At 34.2% G+C, this 22,500-nt stretch overlaps 1 protein-coding gene across 1 annotated transcript in view; it reads right to left on the reverse strand.

The window, feature by feature from the left end:
• Positions 1 to 12,244: 12,244 nt before the first annotated feature.
• LOC106871660 (uncharacterized) overlaps positions 12,245 to 22,500 on the reverse strand; it is a 10,653-nt gene continuing 397 nt past the window's right edge. The window contains exons 1-5 of the mRNA XM_089343970.1: positions 22,352 to 22,500; positions 17,780 to 18,087; positions 17,358 to 17,536; positions 15,226 to 15,389; positions 12,245 to 12,429 (exon numbers count right to left, since the gene is read on the reverse strand). The exon at positions 22,352 to 22,500 is cut by the window's right edge and continues 397 nt beyond it. Of these exons, the coding sequence (XP_089200096.1) occupies positions 12,414 to 12,429; positions 15,226 to 15,389; positions 17,358 to 17,536; positions 17,780 to 18,080 (660 nt within the window). The 5' untranslated portion in view covers positions 18,081 to 18,087; positions 22,352 to 22,500 and the 3' untranslated portion in view covers positions 12,245 to 12,413. The remainder of the gene's footprint in view (positions 12,430 to 15,225; positions 15,390 to 17,357; positions 17,537 to 17,779; positions 18,088 to 22,351) is intronic.

Genomic DNA, 22,500 nt, shown 5'->3' on the forward strand with positions numbered 1-22,500 from the left:
CATAAATCAAAAGAGCATACCCTATAAAATATAGAGCAGTTGTTTATTTTTGTATGATATCAACACCGGTGATAGTTCAAGAAATATTCCTCTTATTTTATGGCTCCTTTATATTCTCTGATCCTTTCTCTGTGGCTGTATCCTGAGAGCTGCATGCGGTGAACGAAGTTTTGTATATGTCTCTTTAACTCTGTAGAGTCGCACATGCGGGACACATTTCTCATTACATATATGTGTGTGTGTGCGTGCTTGTGTGTGTGTATGCGTGTGTATAATGTATTATGGGCACAACGTTTACTTGAGAGTCATGTATTGCGACTTCTTCACGGGATGCGCCGTAAAGAATTCCCGATTGGTTTTTAGTCATAATTTTTAGCAAGGGGCACACGAGACATTTAGGTTCTAATTAAATATAGTCATGTAACATATTCATTCAATATGTCCGCCTTTAACCTTCACAATCGCCCGAAAGCGACTGAGAACAGTGTCACACGAACGCCAGACGACCTCTTCACTTAAACGATCCCATGATGCGACAAAGTCCAGAGCGGTAATATTTTTGCAAGAAACTCTTGGAACGTCACTTTGCAGAATGGACCAAATAGCGAAGCCCTGCTGGAGGTGGAAGTAGGACCACATATTCTTGCCCCAGAGCTCGGTGAAATGGCTCCTGCACCACTGTTGTATCACACTGGACGTTTGCGATGGAGCGCCGTCTTGCATGAACACGTAATTATCTCCAAATGCTTCGGTCATTCATGGCAAAACGTTATCCTCCAACATTTTCATGTAAATTTTCAAACTGCCTTTCATCCTATTTTTAATGAACACCAGGGATTTTCTACCATCGGATGACATTACCGCCTAACCATCACTCCAGCTGGTTTCATTCGGCGAAACAGCTTACGGGCGCCATCGATACTGCAGAACAGTATCCGATCTCGTGGCCAAAATCCTGTCATTCTGGATGTTCGTTACAGGCTCCACAGTGAATACATTTTTGTCCGACCAGATGAAGACATTGTCACCAGCGCTCTGAAGCACCTCCGCCATTTTCTTGCACCTGTCCAGTCGCTTTGCTTTGGAAGCAGCCGTTGTTAAGGGTCGATGTTAGAATTTTAATTACTTACAATTGAGGTCTTTATGCACGACCTGACACATGGTTGCCTGGGAGACAAAAAAAACAACCCAAAACAAATAACAAAGAAAACAAGAAATGAAAACAAAAAATGAAAAACAAAGAAGAAAAACATGAGAAAAAACTAACAAAAAGCAAAAGAAGAAAAGCAAAGAAAAAAGAAAAAAGAAAACGAAAGCAAAATATCGGAAAGAGATATGAAACAAAACTGTCCAATTACATCTGGAAGTTGAAAGAGCGTGCTGCTGTATTAAGTATTAGTTGAAAGGTTCTTGAACGGTAGTTACTATACAGAGATAGCACAGAAAATTGATGCTTATATATAGCTATAAAGGAGGTCATGCCTTGTTATACTCTGCGATCTCAAAAAATCGGTATAGTGTTTATATGTTAGATCAGAGGTATTCATTGAATGTTGCCACTTTGATAAACATCTGAAACAGAAATATTTTGTCACTAGCTGACTCCATTTTAATGATTTTTAATCTCAACGAGACAATCCTTGTCTATATAGTCTCTGTAATTTATACCCTCAATCCCAAGTCAATAACTCAGTAGATCAAACAACAATAGTCACATTGATATTTTCAGAAATGAAAAACAACAAACGAACAATAATAAAAGAAAAAGAAAGAGAAAAATAAAACAACGAAAAAAGAAAAAAGAAGAACAAAGAAAAAAATAGAAGAAAAACAAAAAAAGAAACCAAATGAACAAGAAAACAGAAAAAGAAAAACAAATAAAAAAGAGAAACAAATTAAACAGAAAAAACAACAAACAAAAGCAAAGAAGAAAATAATAGAAAAAGGAAAAAACAACGAAAAGAAATAAACAAAGTAAGAAAAATAAAGAAAAAAGAATAAATAAGAAGAAAAAGAAAAAACAAAGAAAAAGCAAATTAAAAGCAAAAGAAATGAAAAAAGACAAATTAAAAAGGAAAAAAATAAAGAACAAAGAAAAAGAAAGAAAAGAACAAATAAAAAGCAAACAAATAAAAAAGTAACAAATAAAAAAGCAAAACAAAACAAAAACAAAGAAAATGACAACGAAATCCGAAAATGCAAATAAAAAGAAAATCAATGAAAAAAACAGAGAAAAAGCATAAAAAAAAAGATAAAGAAAAAAGAAAAATCAATGACGAAAGAAAAACGAAAACAAAAAGAAATTAAATGAAACAAAAACTCATAAAAATACAGTAGAACAAAACAAAAACAGACGAAAAAGGAAAACAAATTATGAAAAATAAATAAATGAAAAACAAAGAAAAAGACAAAGAAGAAAAAGAAGGAAAACAAATAAACAAAGAAAAAGTTTAAAAGAAAAAAATGCAAATTTATTAAGGTCAAAAATTAGAGTGGATGATACAAGGACAGAGAAGGGAGTCGGGGTTCAAATGGAACATATAATCGATGATAAATAAGTATAAAATGCGGATGAAAAAAAAACTGAATGAAAGAAATATTTATGAAGTGAGGCACGTGGCCGACCCCACAAACCACTTTCCAGCACTGAATCCCTTGGTAGACTCCTTGATTCCTCGCTCAAATAGGTTCATTTACTCTCAGCACTCATGCTACAGTCAGCCATCTTTTCCGAAATATTCTGTGCGACCCTGCATCTCTTCTCCATCCTTATTTTCTTTTTCAGATGGAAATGTAAAAAGTTCACCAATCTAAGGCAGGAGATGAAAGTTCCTGTCACAATCCCTTTCACTCTTGTCTTCCATACTACCTCCTTCGCGGTAGCTACCACGCAAAGGAAACAGGCCTGCTCTTCCCTATGGAAGGAAGACGGCGGAACAATCTTAATTAGAGACTCGCTTCACAGTTGTACTCTTCTCAGATGCGACAACAGTTGTCCGACATAAACCCGAAGTTCCCATATCTTCGGACATTGCACAATTGCGCGCAGGACAGTTTCATTGTCCTCACCGTATATTGGACAAGTTGGCGGTAGCTGAAGAATCATGCTTAACGAGTTTGTTCCGAACGGGTGAGGCACCTCTGTAACATTGCCAGAGAAATGGAAAAGAAAGCAAATTAAAAAGAAAAACCGAAAAGAAAAACAAAGAAGAAAGAAAAAAACAGAAGAGAACAAATAAGAAAGAAAACGAAAAAGAAACAAAAAGAAAAGCAAAACATGAAAACAAAAATAAAACGAAGGAGACAGAGAGACATATACAAAAAAGCAAAAGAAAAGAAAATCAATGAAAAAAGGAAAGCAAAGAAATAAAACAAACAAAAAAGAAAGATAAAGGAAAAAGAAAAACAATTACGAAAGAAAACTAAAAAAGAAATGAAGTAAAACAAAAACATAAAAAGATAGCAAAACAAAAAAGACAGACAAAGGAGGAAAGCAAATTAAAGACAAATAAACAAAGAAAAAGACAAAAATGAAAGACAATGAAAAACAAAGAAAAGGTAAAAAGAAAAAAGAAAATGTAAAAATAGCAAAACATTAGAAAAACAATGAAAAAAAACAGAAACGAAAATGTAAAAGAAAGAAACAAAAAGAAAAAGGGAAGAAGAAAAATGTAAAACAAATAAAAAAGCAAGATAAAGGAAAAAGAAAAACAATTACAAAAGAAAACTAAAAAAGAAATGAAGTAAAACAAAAACATAAAAAGATAGCAAAACAAAAATGACAGACAAAGGAGGAAAGCAAATTAAAGAAAAATAAAGAAAGGAAAAACAAAGAAAAAGACAAAAAAGAAAAACAAGGAAAAACAAAGAAAAGGTAAAAAGAAAAAGAAAAATAGCAAAACACTAGAAAAACAATGAAGAAAAAAAAATGTAAAAAAAGAAACAAAAAGAAAAAGGGAAGAAGAAAAATGTAAAACAAATAAAAAAGATATCATGGAAATTGTCAAACTGACCTTCGTCCACTTTTTAATGGCCATCAGAGAATTTCTACCATATCGGATGACATTACCACCCTCACCATCACTCCGACGGGTTTCAAGTGTATATACATATAAATATATGTACACACACACACACACACACACACACACACACACACACACACACACATATATACTTAAATCTTTAGTTAAATATATGCAATGAGAATATTATATACTGAATTTATACTGAGTGCTCTATTGTATCAAAGTGTTGATACTAATAGAGTATTTATGTATTTAATACGAGCGATTATATATATTTTATAATATATTATTATTGATATCAGGAAATCAGTATTAGAAAATTCATCAGAAAGATATATACATGTGTAAAATAATTGTTGTATTAAAAATATAAATATATATAAAAATATATGTAAATATGTATAATTATAAATATATAATAATAATAATAATAATAATAATAATAATAATAATAATAATAATAATAATAATAATAATAATAATAAGTATGACAGTTTAAAAGTTTTGAATGAAGTTTTTTTTAAAGCATCTTACGATCGTTTCGCGGAAGTGCTGTCCCTATGATGGAGTCCTATGTTGATAAGCATTTATAGACAACTCTTCTGCTCTTCAGAGATATAAACTTTGAATTTTGTATAATTTATCGAATGGTAGTTTTTTTAAATATGAAATAATATGATAAAATGGTGTTTGTTTGAAATATGAATTAAAGATTTAAAATTTCTGCTTTTGATTTTGGTAAGTACACTATAGTATGAGAGTCTTTAATCCATAGGAAGAATATTATTAAGATAAAACTTACTTGGAAGAGGATGCGTGGTGTTCAATCATATAATAAAATAATATAATATAATATCATATATATATATATATATATATATATATATATATATATATATATATATATATATATATATATATATATATATATATATAAATATATATATATATATATATATATATATATATATATATATATATATATATATATATATATATATATATATATATATATAGGTGGAATTTACAAACAAAAGAACAAACAAAACAAAAGACGACGATGGGTGCGTAAACAACAAACAGTTTAACGCTCGGGAAGTGAGAAAGTCTTTTACGGTTCGAGCCTACGCTCTTCAACTGAAAGAAACACAGAAATATACTGAGAGAGAAAATATTAAAAAAAGGTTTACTGGCTAGCGATCAATCATGGCGAATATGGATTTGCCATTTAGCAAAAGCCGATAAATGGCAAACCTCTCTCTCTATATATATATGGATTTACGGATTTACGGATTTACCATTTAGTAAAGGCCAATAAATGGCAAATCCATATATATATATATATATATATATATATATGTATATATATATATTATATATATATATATATATATATATATATATATATATATATATATATATATATATATATATATATATATATATATATATATATATATATATGTATGTATGTATGTATATGTATATATATATATATGTATATGTATATATATATATATATATGTGTGTGTGTGTGTGTGTGTGTGTGTGTGTGTGTGTGTGTGTGTGTGTGTATGTATATTTATATATTGATTTGGCACTTGGCAAACGCCGATGAATGGCATATATATATATATACTAGACTTACTACCCAGCTTTGCCCGATGGAGTACTTACGGAATTGTTTGCCAGTTTGTTGAATGGGAATTCGAGGTACTCATGCTTGTATATACGTGTGAATATAAATGCGTATAAAAATTTATGCGTAATTAAGCATGAATATTGTAAAGTCTAAAATATTAAATATTAAAAAAAACAACCTAAAATTTAAAGAGTTAAACATCTGACGATCGTTTCGCTGATATTACTATAATCACAAAGTGATCAAAAGATCAGCTTACTATCAGCTTACTTCGGAGATGAATTAAGAACCAATGGTATATATATAATATTAATTAAAACATTAGAAATATTAAAAAATTAAAAATAATAATAAAATGTATACTGTCCTTCCTTCAGAAGGATTAATTTTACAATTTATAGGAAGGACAGTATACATTTTATTATTATTTTAAATTTTTTAATATTTCTAATGTTTTAATTAATATTGTATATATACCATTGGTTCTTAATTCATCTCCGAAGAGCGGAATTACTGATAGTAAGCTGATCTTTTGATCACTTTGTGATTATAGTAATATCCGCGAAACGATCGTCAGATGTTTAACTCTTTAAATTTTAGGGGGTTTTTTTTTATATTTTATATTTTAGACTTTACAATATTCATGCTTAATTACGCATAAATTTTTATACGCATTTATATTCACACGTATATTTATCTACATTCATATTTTTATACATATTTATATTTATATTTCGTATATTTATATTTTAAATTTTAAATTTATTATATTACCATGTCATATTGGATATATTATCTTTCGAAATATTAAATATTGATTTCCTGAGTATATTATTGATAAGTTTATGAATTTATTAATAATATAAAAACACATATATACACATTTATTTGCTCAAAATAATTGAGCACTCAATATAAGTTCAGTTATATATTCTTTTAGAATATTACTTATAAAAGTTATATATATATATGTGTGTGTGTGTGTGTGTGTGTGTGTGTGTGTGTGTGTGTGTGTGTGTGTACATATATATGTATGTATATACATATGTATATGTATATATGTATGTATATATATATATGTATATCTATATACACACACACATACACACACACACACATATGCACACACGCACACAAAAACGGGCATCTCCATAGTTTCCGAAGGCCTTTTGAAGGTTCAGAAGGCATTGATCGAGCGAGATCTAGAGTGAAATACATTTTGCCCAAGATACCGCGCTCTCGAACTGAACCTGCAACCACTTGCTTATAGAGCGAACTTCTTAAACAGTTTTATGGCATAACAGAGACGCAATGTACACAAGACTGCCTTGTTAAGGTTCGATCTGATAGACATGCACTACATAACATCTCTCTCAAACCTTATATTGATCGCCCAGCGTTCCTCTACTGTGAAATAGAATATATTAAGACGCATTTATATACCAGCATATATAAATATATTCATTAATTGACAAGACAATACGGAATTTGTTTGTACATGAATCTGTGAAATATTGGAGATGTTTAATAATAATCATTTCTCGTAAATAAGTAATATACTCTCAAATGCCTCCTGACACAAACACATTCACTTCATTGAACATATAAACGTAAGGAAGAAAACATGTGTGTTTGTATGTATGTAAGTATATATATAAAAATACATATATAAATATATATATATATATATATATATATATATATATATATATATATATATATATATATATATATATATATATATATATATATATATATATATATATACGACAGGCTTCTTTCAGTTTCCATCTACCAAATCCACTCGCAAGGGTTTGGTCGGTCCGAGGATATAGTAGAAGGCACTTGCCCAAGGAAAGACACTGAACCTGGACTCATGTGGCTGGTAAACAAGCAACTTACCACACAGCCACTCCTATGTATATATATATATATATATATATATATATGAATGTGTGTGTGTGTGTGTGTGTGTGTGTGTGTGTGTGTGTGTGTGTGTGTGTGAATAAAAATAAATATACAAAATTTAAAAAATTAAAAATATATACAAAAAATGGGTTTTGTGTGATCGTGTATAGAGGAATATATTATTTAAAAGAGTTCCAGACAGACAGACAGATAGATAGATAGATAGATAGATAGATAGATAGATAGATAGATAGATAGATAGATAGATAGATAGATAGATAGATAGATACATACATAAATACATACATACATAAATACATACATACATACATACATACATACATACACACATACATACATACATACATACATACATACATACATACATACACACATACATACATACACACATACATACATGCGTAAAACTCAGCCTGTCACCAAAATGATAGAGAATGAATCACAAACGAAATTTGGGATGGAATGGTAATTGTGTTAATTTTATTTAGAAGCAATAGATGACTTATGCTAAATGGTGGTGGTCATCTGGTACGGCTGGAGTTGAACAACAATATAAACAGCAACAAGAATACCAATTGTCTCAGTAGACAACTGTGATTGGTTTGTTTTATCGCAGCTGGATGAATATGGCCATGGAATCAGCTACACCACGTTCTGAAATAACAAGTACAACAGCATGCAGTAGTAGTAGTAGTAGTAGTAGTAGTAGTAGTAGTAGTAGTAGTAGTAGTAGTAGTGGTGGTGGTGGTGGTGCAAGCAACAACTGCAGCAATTAAACCAACAATCACAATATTCTTTTTTTCCTTAATGATGGGATCGATGTTGAAGACATAATCCATTAAAAGCACAACAATTAAATTATGATAATCACCATTTTGAATTTTACAACGTTTTTTCTTTTTTATATTTCGGGTTGGGGAAAGACAGAAAAAAATCGCCGTAGGGTGATATTTACTTCTATATAATGCTGAATTAAAATTAGTGTGGAGAAGGTTGATTGTATGATAATACAGGTATGGACTCCATATTTTTTGGAAAAATCATGAGAAGTGTTCCATGGCTAAACTTATTTTAGTTAACGCTGCTTTGATCAAGACAGAAAGACAGGGTTATATGCAGTCGGAGAATGACGAAATACTTACCATTGTGCCATTTGGTTTTCAAATTCGTTTCAGAGTAGAGGATTGTAGGGAAATGGTCTGATTTCTCCCAATCACATGCTAGGAAACCTTCGTTGATAGTCAACCAACCGAGGTCTTCCGGGCAACCATCATACTTGTGTGATATATAGAAACGACGTTTGCTGTTGTTTGGGGCGAAAGAAAAGACGGACCACTTTCAGCTATTGTTGTTGCTATTCTACATTGTTACAGTTACAAAGCAGTTAAGCATAAGAACCGATTTGAAATAAACTTACAAAACTTTTCTAATAACTTTAATCTATCATTCAACAGCTTCATGTCTCGAAATTGGAGCAAAATACAGCCTTATAGTTTATACATACATATACACAAATCTCAGGCATACACATTTAATTATTAGACATTAACCATGAAAAGATGACAACAGAGGAGGGAGAAATTCTAACAAATTTATCCCTCCACTGTTGTCATCTTGCAATTAAATGATGAGGATAGTTTCAACGTTTCGGATACCAGTCCTTCATCAGAAGAGAGACAAAAAGAAGCAATAAAAGAAAGAGGAAAGGTGGATGTAAAAGAAAATACGTTTACACATACATGCATAGAAGCATATTTGCATACATACATATATACATGCACGCAGACATACTAACAGAGAGACAGACAAACAGATGAAAGATACAAAGATAGTAGCTATTCATCCAAATATTAGATTTCAAAGCATCACATAAAATGTACCCAAAGAATCCAATCTAGACTTATCAAAGACAAATATAAGGTAATTATATTGATTTCTAACGAAGGCACAATGTCAGGAATTTAACAGAGAGAGCGCATGGAATTTCGCGGGTTAATTTCTTTTAATCGATCCTGACATGTTGAAGAACAAAACTGATGCCCAGTGATATGAAAACTGTCCACAAATATCAGTAATGATCACTGTGATAAATACCATTCACACCTGTGGTTGTCCACTTATATTATTTCTCTCCTGGAGACAAAAGTACATTTGGTTAGTTATAATAAATATATTATAAGCGGACCCACTTCACTGAACATACTGATGAGATAAATATCTCTGTATTCAATAAGGCGTGAACAGCGTTGTTATAGGTATTGATGTGGGTGGTGGTGGTGGTGGTGGTGGTGGTGGTGGTGGTAGAAGTGAGAGACCGAACAAGAATCTGAAATCGATTCATATTCACGAGGACTATGTGTGACCCACCCACGGATCTTTGGCAACAAATCAGGTAATCGGCAAACTTGGTTGCTCTGTAGTTCACCCACCAAACATATGATCCAGATTTGACTCCCACCTCCGATTTTCACTTCTTCAGTCCAATAAAAAAAAACTGTCTTTAAGGACAGTGGTTTGATGGACACAGATGAGGTTAAAATAGCTGCGAAGAAATGGGTAGAATAGTTGCATATCTGAGGTGTGTTTTAAGGGAGATCTGAGATTAGGGCCCAACGACGGTGTAAATGCTGGAACATCCGATATTGTTCCTTTATTTGATAAGGTTGAAACAAAAAAAAATGAAAAAGAAAAAAGATAGGAAGGAGTGAATATTATTTTCTTAGATACCATTTATCTGAAGAATTGACCAGATGGGTACGCCTGGAGTGTGTTCGATCCTAAGCCATCTTAAAAATTCTAAAAGCAAATATAAGCGTTTGTTAGTTATTAGATACAGTATACCCGAATAGAAAACAGAATAGCTATGGATGGAAGCCTCGGGATCATAGGCTCAGCTGAATTACAGCTCCCCTAAATAGCTCGGAAGTCGCCATCTGATGAACAGGCGCTGGGTTTAAATGTACAAAACAATAGCAGAGAAGTCGTGTAGCCCAGGGCAGCCTTCATTTATGACATCTATTAATTCAGATCATTGCATTTCTAGATTGTATTATTCAATCCATCATACTTCTTTATCTTATTATTATTTTTTTGTTTTTGATTTTTGGTTTTTTGTTGACAGCTGTAACTGCTATTTTTAGCATCTAAAAGGACGACACGATCCACTCAATAAATTCTTGAATTTATAGAGTTGTTTCCCTTGAAAATAAATTATCTCCGTTAGAATCAGCAAATTACCTCCCTTTGGCATATTAAGTGACAGAAAAATACGTTATCAACAATACTAGACGTATCGCTATAGATGTCAAAACAGATATTGAGTTGTCAGGTGGATTCGTTAGATTTTTTTCCAATGTTATTGGAGTTAACGCACAAAAATATTTTTATAGATAGATAGATAGATAGATAGATAGATAGATAAATAGATAGATAGATAGATAGATAGATAGATACAGACAGAGAAGACAGACAGACGAACAGACAGACAGATAGATAGATACCTACCTACTTATCTGCCTACGTACCTACCTAACACACATACATACGTACATACATACATACGTACACACATACATACATACATACATACATACATACATACATACATACATACATACATACATATGTAGCAAACTCATAAGAAGCGGAGAGAGAACGTAAGTTCGTTTGCCCGAACATGAGAAATTATTGATTTCTCATTGGTTAAAAATTACTGGCCATATACGAATTATGAACTTCGTTGAAGAAATCTTTCACGGGGTTACGGTTCTATGATTCGTGTATGAGTAGTTATAAAACCCTGATTTTCGGCAAAATCTCCAGTGTTCGTTGGATGGCCACTCAAATCCACGACACCTACCCTTTTGAGTATAGGCTAATATATATGCCATGTTCAATACTCAAATCCGACAATATTGAATTGTCGTGAAACCTTATAGTTAGAATGAGAAATTAGTTAATATAAAATTTAAGTCGTAATTCTCTACGACGAAATGATTTGGTTTCTAAATTTCTATAAATGTAAAAAAGATGTATATAACAAATTAATGTAGAAACTTAATTCCTTTTACTTCTCGTTTCTTTCAACTTGTTGAATTTATTTCTGTATATTAATTAAACTGTATTTTTTTATGTGTAACGGTCAAAAAAATATAATCCATATCTTCAACATGCATGTACGTAATGAACGCACGTTCAGCGTCTTGGTTTGATACATCATAACATTTACGCAGCCTAAACTAGGAGTTATGCTTAGTGATAAATACTTATAATTAAGTTATAATTAACGAGATTATCATTATAGCTTTTAATTAATAAACAATGATATTTGTTATAACTTACGAATGAAAACATTGTAAATAAGATATAGTATATCTCACACTTCAACGACCTGTTGTGATAACCAACCACATAAAACATACATATATATATATGCATACATAGCTACCCACCTACCTACATGCATACATACATACATACATACATACACATACATACATACATACATACATACATACATACATACATGCACACATACATACATACATACATACATACATACATACATACATACATGCGTAAAACTCAGCCTGTCACCAAAATGATAGAGAATGAATCACAAACGAAATTTGGGATGGAATGGTAATTGTGTTAATTTTATTTAGAAGCAATAGATGACTTATGCTAAATGGCGGTGGTCATCTGGTACGGCTGGAGTTGAACATCAATATAAACAGCAACAAGAATACCAATAGTCTCAGTAGACAACTGTGATTGGTTTGTTTTATCGCAGCTGGATGAATATGGCCATGGAATCAGCTACACCACGTTCTGAAATAACAAGTACAACAGCATGCAGTAGTAGTAGTAGTAGTAGTAGTAGTAGTAGTAGTAGTAGTAGTAGTAGTAGTAGTAGTTGTGGTGGTGCAAGCAACAACTGCAGCAATTAAACCAACAATCACAATATCCTTTTTGTCCTTAATCGATGTTGAAGACATAATCAATTAAAAGCACAACAACTAAATTATGATAATCACCATTTTGAATTTTACAACGTTTTTTCTTTTTTTATATTTCGGGTTGGGGAAAGACAGAAAAAAATCGCCGTAGGGTGATATTTACTTCTATATAATGCTGAATTAAAATTAGTGTGGAGAAGGTTGCTTGTATCTGTGTGGTTTAAGTTACTGCATGTCGAAATCTATTTAAAAATAGTTTTAATGTAGCATGTAATCTGAATTTGTTATTCATTTATTCCAGAAGAATTTTGCGGAAACATTACATGTGTTCAAAGTTTGGTCATTTTCTGAATTTTCAGCCAAACAGAAAACAGCGCGTTCGCTGTCGTTTCTGTCTTCTGTCAGAGCAGCGGTCAAAACATTAGAAATAGCAGTGAAAACTATGAAGACTTACACGAGCAAAGATATGGAACACGTGGCGGTTACACTCCTTGGTTACTATAGAAACAGAGTTCTTAGCTTACATAACCAACAGAACTTCACGGTGATGTGTAAAACACTCGCTTCTGATTGGCTAAAATAGCCAAGCAAACTTTGAAGGCTAATAACTTTTTGATTATAAATTCATAGGAAAAATTATTTTCCTTTTCACAATTAGTATGCAACATTTAATCTGTGTAGCATATTTGAAAACAACTGGAACAAAATTAGAGATAGTGACTGAAACCACAAAGATTCGGTTGCTTGTATAATAATTATTTCACATTTCTGTCACAAGGGGGAGGTGGGGATGAGTCGATTACATGGACCCCCAGTGTTCAACTGGTATTTATTTTATCAACCCCCGAAAGAATGAAAGGTAACGTCGACCTCGGCGGAATTTGAACTCAGAACTTAGCGGCGGGCGAAATCGTCGTGGCACTCTGTCGGTTACGACGCCGAGAGTTCCAGTTGATCCGATCAACGGAACAGCTTGCTCGTGAAATTAACGCGCAAGTGGCTGAGCACTCCACAGACACGTGTACCCTTAACGTAGTTCTCAGGGAGATTCAGCATGACACAGAGTGTGACAAGGCTGGCCCTTTGAAATACGGGTACAACCGAAACAGGAAGAAAGACCGAGAGAAAGTTGTGGTGAAAGAGTACAGCAGGGTTCGCCATTACCCCGCTGCCAGAGCCTCGTGGAGCTTTAGTTGGTTTCACTCAATAAACATTCACAACTCCGGTCTGGGAATCGAAACCGCGATCGCATGACCGCGAGTCCGCTGCCTTAACCACTGGACCATTGCGCCTCCACTACGGGCGAAATACGGCTAAGCATTTCGTCCAGCGTGCTAACGGTTCTGCCAGCTCACCGTTTTAATTGCTTGTATAGTAATATAAGCATGGAGTCCATAAAAAGTGTTCCGTGGCTAAATATATTTTGGGTAACGCTGTTCTGATTAGGACAATAAAAAAAGCTTATAAACTGTCATATGACGACGAAATACTTATCAAGTTGCCATCTGGTTTTCCTAACTGTTTGAGAGTAGAGAATTGTAGGGAAATGGTTTGATTTCTCCCAATCACATACAAGAAAATTTTCATTGATAATCAACCAACCGAAGTCTTTCGGGCAACCATCATGTATGTGTGACACATAGAAACGACGTTTGCTGCTGTTTGGGGGTGAAGGAAAATACGAAGCACTTTCAGTTATTGTTGTTTATTAATCTACACTGTTAGAATTACAAAGCAGTTAAGACTAAGTACTGAATTTCAATAAACTTACAAGACTTTCCCGACAACTTTAATCTATCGTTCAACTGCTTCTGGAGCAAAACATAGCCTTATAATTTATACATATGCAGACACAAATACTCATGAATACACATGTATTTATTAGGAATTAACGATATAAAGGTGAAAACAGGGTGGGGGATAAATTTTAACAATTATTGTATTAATCTTACGATGAAATTATTGGGAGGTCTAACGTTTCGGATGCTAGTCCTTCATCGGAAGAAAGAGAGGTAAAAATGAAAGAAGAAACTACGCTCATACAAAGAGGCATACCAGAGTATATGCATACATATATGTGTGTGTGTGTGTGTGTGTGTGTGCATATGTGTATGTATACATGCATGAATGCATACATACATACATGCATACATACATACATACAGAGAAAGAAGCATGCATACTTACACACAAACAGATCGACAGAGAAACAGACAGATAAAAGATACATACTTGGTAGCTATTTATTCAAATATTGAATTCCAAAGTATGACATAAAATATACCCAAATAATTCAATCTATACTATGGTAATAATATTGATTTGTAACGAAGGCACAATGTCAGAAATTTAACATAGAGGTTACATAGAGGTTACATAGAAGTTAATAGAGGTTAAATTTAACATAGAGGTTAAATTTAACATAGAGGTTACATAGAGGTTAATAGAGGTTAAATTTAACATAAATGTTACATAGAGGTTAATAGAGGTTAAATTTAACAGAAATGTTACATAGAGATTAATAGTGGTTAAATTTAACAGAAATTTAACATCGAGGAATTTTACTTGTTTATTTTTTCATCGATCCCAACATGATGAGCAACAAAGAAGGATTCAAATTTAGCATACACCGGTAATTATGTTATATAAATTGATGATAACAACTTACAAAGCTCCATTGATTGAGAAAACATTGGTTTTGCCTGGTGTTAAATCGTTCCATGGAGAACTTTTCAGGTTTTTGACTGAGAACCAGTTTTCAAGGGTTGTATTTCGTCTATCAAAGACCATAGTTACCACAGCTGTTTCGTTTTTGTATAGCACAAGTTTTACCTGAATAAAAGACAAGTTACATATACACACATACATACATACATACATACATACATACATACATACATACATACATACATACACACACACACACGCACACATACATACACACATGTTGTTTCTGGAGAGAGTCATTCTTTTTTAATGCCTTATTCATTAACACACGCACCGGTTCAATTTCCACTCATTTACTATTTCTCTTTCCTAATATTTTCGTTGCTTCTTGCAACCTTTTCATTAGTTGTTGACCCTGTCCGTTAATGCAGCTCCGATAAGGGACAGATTCAACAACTATTGAAAAGGTTGCAAGAAGCAACGAAAATTTTAGGAAAGAAAAATAATGAGTGGAAATTGAACCGGTGAGTGTGTTAATGAATAAGGCATTAAAAACAGAATGACTCTCCCCAGACACAACAAAATATATTTCAACACGCAAATTCATATAAAGAATCTTGCAAACCAAATACAAAAACGAAATTTGTATGTATATATATTTGTATATATATATGTATATATATTTGTATGTATATATATATATTTCTAGTAGTTAGGGCATTCGGCTCACGAACGTAAGGTCGTGAGTTCGATTCCCGGCGACGCGTTGTGTCCTTGAGCAAGACACTTTATTTCACGTTGCTCCAGTCCACTCAGCTGGCAAAAATGAGTTGTGCCTGTAATTCAAAGGGCCAGCCTTGTCATACTCTGTGTCATGCTGAATCTCCCCGAGAACTACGTTAAGGGTACACGTATCTGTGGAGTGTTCAGCCACTTTCACGTTAATTTCACGAGAAAGCTGTTTCGTTGATCGTATCAGCTGGAACCCTCGACGTCGTAACCGACGGAGTACTCCTATATCTATCTATCTATCTATCTATCTATCTATCTATCTATCTATCTATCTATCTCTAAAGCTCTCTCACTTTCTTATTTCTCTCTCTCTCTCTCTCTCTCTGTATATATATATATATATATATGTGTGTGTGTGTGTGTGTGTGTGTGTGTGTGTGTGTGTGTGTGTGTGTGTGTGTGTGTGTGTGTGTGTGGAAAACTCTAAAAGGGCCAGTACCTAATTTCGGCATTGTGTGTTATAGAAATGCCAGAACTGGACGCCACTGTATTGTACTAAAGGTACCATCCACTTCATCTGAATTCACGACCAGGTACTGCAATAGCCTGGGGTGCAGCTCTTCATTGCCCTACCACCAAAATTAAGAAATCTACATTAGGTAGAAGTAGATGTCTTCAAAAAGGAACTAAACATTCTCCTGTCCACAATAGGGGATGAACCAACGGCCCGACATGAAGTACAGACGAGGGTAACGAAATTAAACTCCCTTATACACCAAATGGGCCAACAGCTGCAACAAAGGCACACACATGAGAAAAACAAACAAAAACCACGGTGGTGCTCCAGCATGACCGCAGCCGCATGGCTGAAACGAATAAAAGAATATATTGTGCCCGCGCGTGTGTGTGAGTATCTGTGTGTGTGTGTATCTGTGTGTCTGTGTGAGTGTGTCCCCCATTTATGTATCATATTAATGTGAGCGTATCCTCATACCTAATTTCTCTTCTGCATTTGTCCAGAGATAATATCTGTTATGGACGTGCTGGGTGTGAAAACAGAATGCATACGGCAAGGAGACGAAATTCGTCCCAACTGTGGCGTGTTAGAATGCTTCATGCATTTCTTCGGCGTTGGGCATCATGTTAATGACGTATACTTACAACTAGCCTTGCTTAGAGAAGATATGTCGCCACAGATGTATAAGAAATCAATGGATCAACAATACTTGTTACGAATAGCCGCCCGGTTGAATAAAGATCTGTTCTACGCAAAGGAAGCAGCATTAGATTAAAATAAATATTTCTGTATCATGTTAAAGATAAATACATATATAAATACTTAGATTTACTGCGGTACACTTCAAGAGTACATGCAGCGTGAGTGTTTGTGTGTATACATACCTGCTCAATTGGTAGATGGTTCCAGATATCAAGTATTGGGTGTCGGAAGAAATTTGGACAATATGTGCCATTGCATTTGTCCACATTCCAAGTTGAAGGACTTCCTATATTGAGGAAGGAATTATAGATCAACGAATTTGCTCCCATTGATATGGCATAGGTTTTAATCCATTCGCTTTCTGAAATGATAATAATAATAATAATAATAATAATAATAATGATAATAATAATAATAATAATAATAATAATAATGATTTCATATTTTGGCAAGCATCTCTGGAGAGGTGTTAAGTCCATTGTATCGACCCCAGTATTCAGCTGGCATGCACTGCTCTCTCACTCAATAATAATAATAATAATAATAATAATAATAATAATAATAATAATAATAATAATAATGATGATGATGGTGGCTCACTTACTTCTGTAGAAGGACATCTCGTTGCTGTCATTCGCGCTGACGACTGTCATGATATCTTTCGATGAGTAATTATTACAAACATGGCTGACATTGTTGTAAGTGAAGAATTCCGATTGGCTGCTTAGAGAAATGGCGGCACATTTCAGTAGATTTCGTGTTGAGATGAATTGTTCTGTTGGAGATGCCTGAAGGTAACCATAGGAATAGCCAGGAGGCAAACGCTTGTAGTGGGCTTCATTAATTTCCTGATTCGAGGTGGCGGCCAGAATTGTTGTAAGGGTTAATATCAGCATTGTAGTCATGGCTGGACTGACAGAAGGAAACCGGTAAATCGTGAATCTAGTATCAGCAGAGGGATATATACACACACACACACACACACACACACACACACACACACATATATGAACATGCATACATATACACATACATATATATGCATATATATATATATATATATATATACATATACATACATATACATGTATTAAATAAAATGAGACAACAAAACCAAGGCTGTGTGGAATTTATAGGGCATTTATAAAGAGAAAGGTAGTCTTACAGCTGTTTCTGAGATATTAGGGGGATATCCCTTCATAGGAGACGATATCAGAGAGTCCAACAGAGAGAAATAGTAGCGTTCAATATAAGGAGTTATTTTTGAAAAAGACGGACACAGGTAGTATAAAGGGAAATTAGGGAATAAAAATAAAAATATATTTTGGATGTTACAGTTGCGGTTCCATTATCTAAGGAAAGTGGTGTGTAGAATGGTTAGAAATGCTTCTTGTCCATGGTATGTAAATTCCGATAGGAGTTCATATTTTGTCATTACAAGTGGATAGTGTGGAGACATAAACTCCCTGGGACGTTCATTCAAAGGGGTCTTGTGGTCATTCAAAGGGGTCTTCTTTCACACCACAAGACCCCGTCGAGTGAACATCACATGGAACTTATGCCTCCACACTATCTGCGTGTAATAGCAAAATATGAACGCCTATCTATATACGATATACATACACACACACACACACACACACACATATATATATATATATATACACAGCCGCATACACATGCACACACATACACACAGGAGTGCACACACAAAATAACACACATACCTGGCACACATACGCACGCACACACATAAACATACACATACACACCCCTCACATACATAAAACCACACACACACACACATACACACATACACGACACACATACACATATACACACAGGCACACATACACATATACACACATGCACACACACCTCTCACATACACAATACTCACTCATATACATAACACATACGCACGCACGAAAACATACACAATATACACATACACGCACGCACAAAAAATATACACACACGCGCACACGGAAACACATACAGACATACATACACACACACACACACCCGTACCTAACACTCACAATCCCACACACACACGCACATCCACACATATACACACACACGCACACACCCACATACACACACACTTCTCACCAACACTACACACTCACACAGACACGCATACAATCATACACACATGGGCATAAACAACACACGCATATACAATAGCAAACGCACGCACACACACGTACACAGCAACGCACATACACACAACATACACATACACACAAACACACACGCACGCACAGAAAACATACACATACACACACGCGCACATACAAAATACACACACACACGTACACGTACCTAACACCGACAACCCCACACAAACACGAACACACACACACCCAAACAACCACCTGTTGACCTTCTACCTACACTGTCTACAGCGTCCACTAACCAGTCCTGCTACTAATTTCTTCCACTACGTCATACACACACACACACACACACACAAACACACTAACAGATAAACCACCAAACCATGCACACACACACACACACATACCTACATACGCACACACACGTTCTGTTATCACACACACACTCGCAGACTTACGCACGCGCACCGATATTCATCTCCCTTTTTCACTCTCCCATCTTAGAAAGAACTTTTCCCCCACCACCTCCTCTTCCGGTCTTTTCATCATGTAACCTCGTGGGCATCGGTACCATTTTCCTCTTTCTCCGTTCTTCCATTCTCCGAACTTTCCATCTTTCCGACGAAGGGCTACGCCCGAAACGTCATACACTCTCTCTTTCCTTTCCTGAGCGTCCAATAATACTTTCCATATCACGTCCTCACTTTGTTGTTTTTTTGTTTTTTTGTTATTGTGTTTTTGAACTATATATATATATATATATATATATATATATATATATGTATGTATGTATGTATGTATGTATTTATGTATATGTATATATATATATATATATATATATATATATATATATGCATGTATGTATGTATGTATGTATATATGTATATATATATATATATATATATATATATATATATATATATATATATATATATATATATATATATATATATAATTATATATATATATATATATATATATATACAACAGTCTATACTGATGAGAAACAGATATTTTCGGTAAGAAAGAGTTAATTTCGAAACATGTTTACAGATAATTGTATATTTTTATGTAATTTTCACTGGTCTTGCCCGATTACGTTTTTGTTACCTCGCTAAATTCCCTTTGAGAATTATTCGGTCTTAGTAGACACATGACATTTGATCTTCTTCTAGCACATTAGCAGTCCACTTAGTGGCCTCCTTTATATATATTTTTATATATACATATATACAATAATCCTTTGAGATCTCAGATATTTTTTCTGAATCTCCCTGATTCTTTTAATGTGCTTGTTCCCTGGTATTAAATTGATATTAATTAATATCCAATTTTTGCCCTATTGTTTAATCTTATATATATATATATATATATATATATATATATATATATATATATATATATATATATATATATATATATATATATATATATATATATATATATATATATATATATATATATATGGGATGAAGGAAAAAGAGAGAAGTGGAGTCTGAAGAGAAAGTTATGGAGGAGGACAAGTATTGAAATGTGGAAAAAGTAAGAAGAAAGATGGAGGCAGAGAAATTTAAAAGAGAGAAAGACATAGCGATAAACAGAGAGATGAGTGGCGGGGGGCGAAAGACTCTGGAATCAGGAGATTGGGAGATATGGATAAGGAGAGAGTAATAAGAAAAGCAAGAGATAAGGAGAACAGGAGATAAGGAGAGAGTAATAAGAAAAACATTAAGAAACATTGTGAAAAGTAGAGCAGAATATGGAATAGAGAGGGGAAGAGAATACGTACAAAATAGCTAGAAATAGATAGTAATACAGAGAAGAGGAGGGATAAAGGAAAAGATAAAGGACAAAAGATACATTTGTAAGGGGAAATGAAAGAAGAAGGAAAGGTTAATACTTTGTCTAAATGAAAAAAAAAAAAATTGGATGTTCATGGCCGGAATAGCTTTGACCAAAGAACTGTTCGATTCGACCCGAATTGGCGCAAAACGCTGGCGGTGACGGCGACCATGACGACAACAAGAACAACAACAACAATGATAATTTAGTTGTAGCAACTGTATTTCTGAATAAATGATGAGGTGGTTACGGTGGGAACGTCATCAATTATAGATCTGCTCAAACATAGCTAACCAAGTGTTAACGAGCAAGAGATAATCTCGCGCGTTTCTCCAGAGAAAACACACAATAAAATTATTAAAGTCTGTTTCAAGTATACAGACTCATTAGACCAAAGCGTATTCCGGTTTCTTTGATGTTTAAGTGACCGAAAGAGTACAAGAATACCTGTTGAGCGGGACACTTGTCCATTCCTGGCGTGCACCCGCTCCAATTGTCACTTATGCATCACTTCAGTTGATAGAAATGAAACAACGCGACAATGAAATACGGGCCATACTGCACGGCCCGGTCCGAAAACCGCAATCGTGCGCTCAGGAGTGAGTTCAGCACCTTAACCCTGCTAAGTAAAGCCTCACACACACACACACACACACACACACACACACTAACACTAATACACAAACACACACACACATGCTCACACACGCTTACATTTACACAAACACACTTTCACACACACACACGGTCATACACGGACTGACACGCTCTTTCTCCCTGTCTCTCTCTCTCTCTCTCTCTCTCTCTCTCTCTTGCACACACACACACACACACAAAGACAAACACACTAACACACAAACACACACGCACATAAACACAAACACACTAACACTAACACACAAACACAAACACACACACACGCACAAACACAAACACACACGCACATCCTCACATTTACACAAACACACTTTATCACACACACATGGTCATACACGCACTCACACGCTTTTTCTTTCTGTCTCTCTCTCTCTCTCTCTCTTGCGCGCACGCACACACACACACACACGTATGCATGCATGTACACACACACACGCACACACGCACGCACAAACATGCACGTATGCACACACACACACACACACACACACACACACACACACACGCACACACACACAAAGCAACGAGTTGAAGGTTGTAAAGTAGAATCTTACCTTTTTTAGTGGATAGAAGGAGCCCTAATGCTTTCAGTGGTTAACGAGAAACAATGCTAGGAGTGCCCACTATTACTGTTCCCTAATACTTACTGCTGGGGCGACCGTCCTCTTTTATCGATAATGTCCGCCAGTATCAAAAGTGACTA

This window comes from Octopus bimaculoides, chromosome 28, assembly GCF_046866305.1.
Source record: "Octopus bimaculoides isolate indiv1 chromosome 28, ASM4686630v1, whole genome shotgun sequence".
Lineage (NCBI taxonomy): Eukaryota > Metazoa > Mollusca > Cephalopoda > Octopoda > Octopodidae > Octopus > Octopus bimaculoides.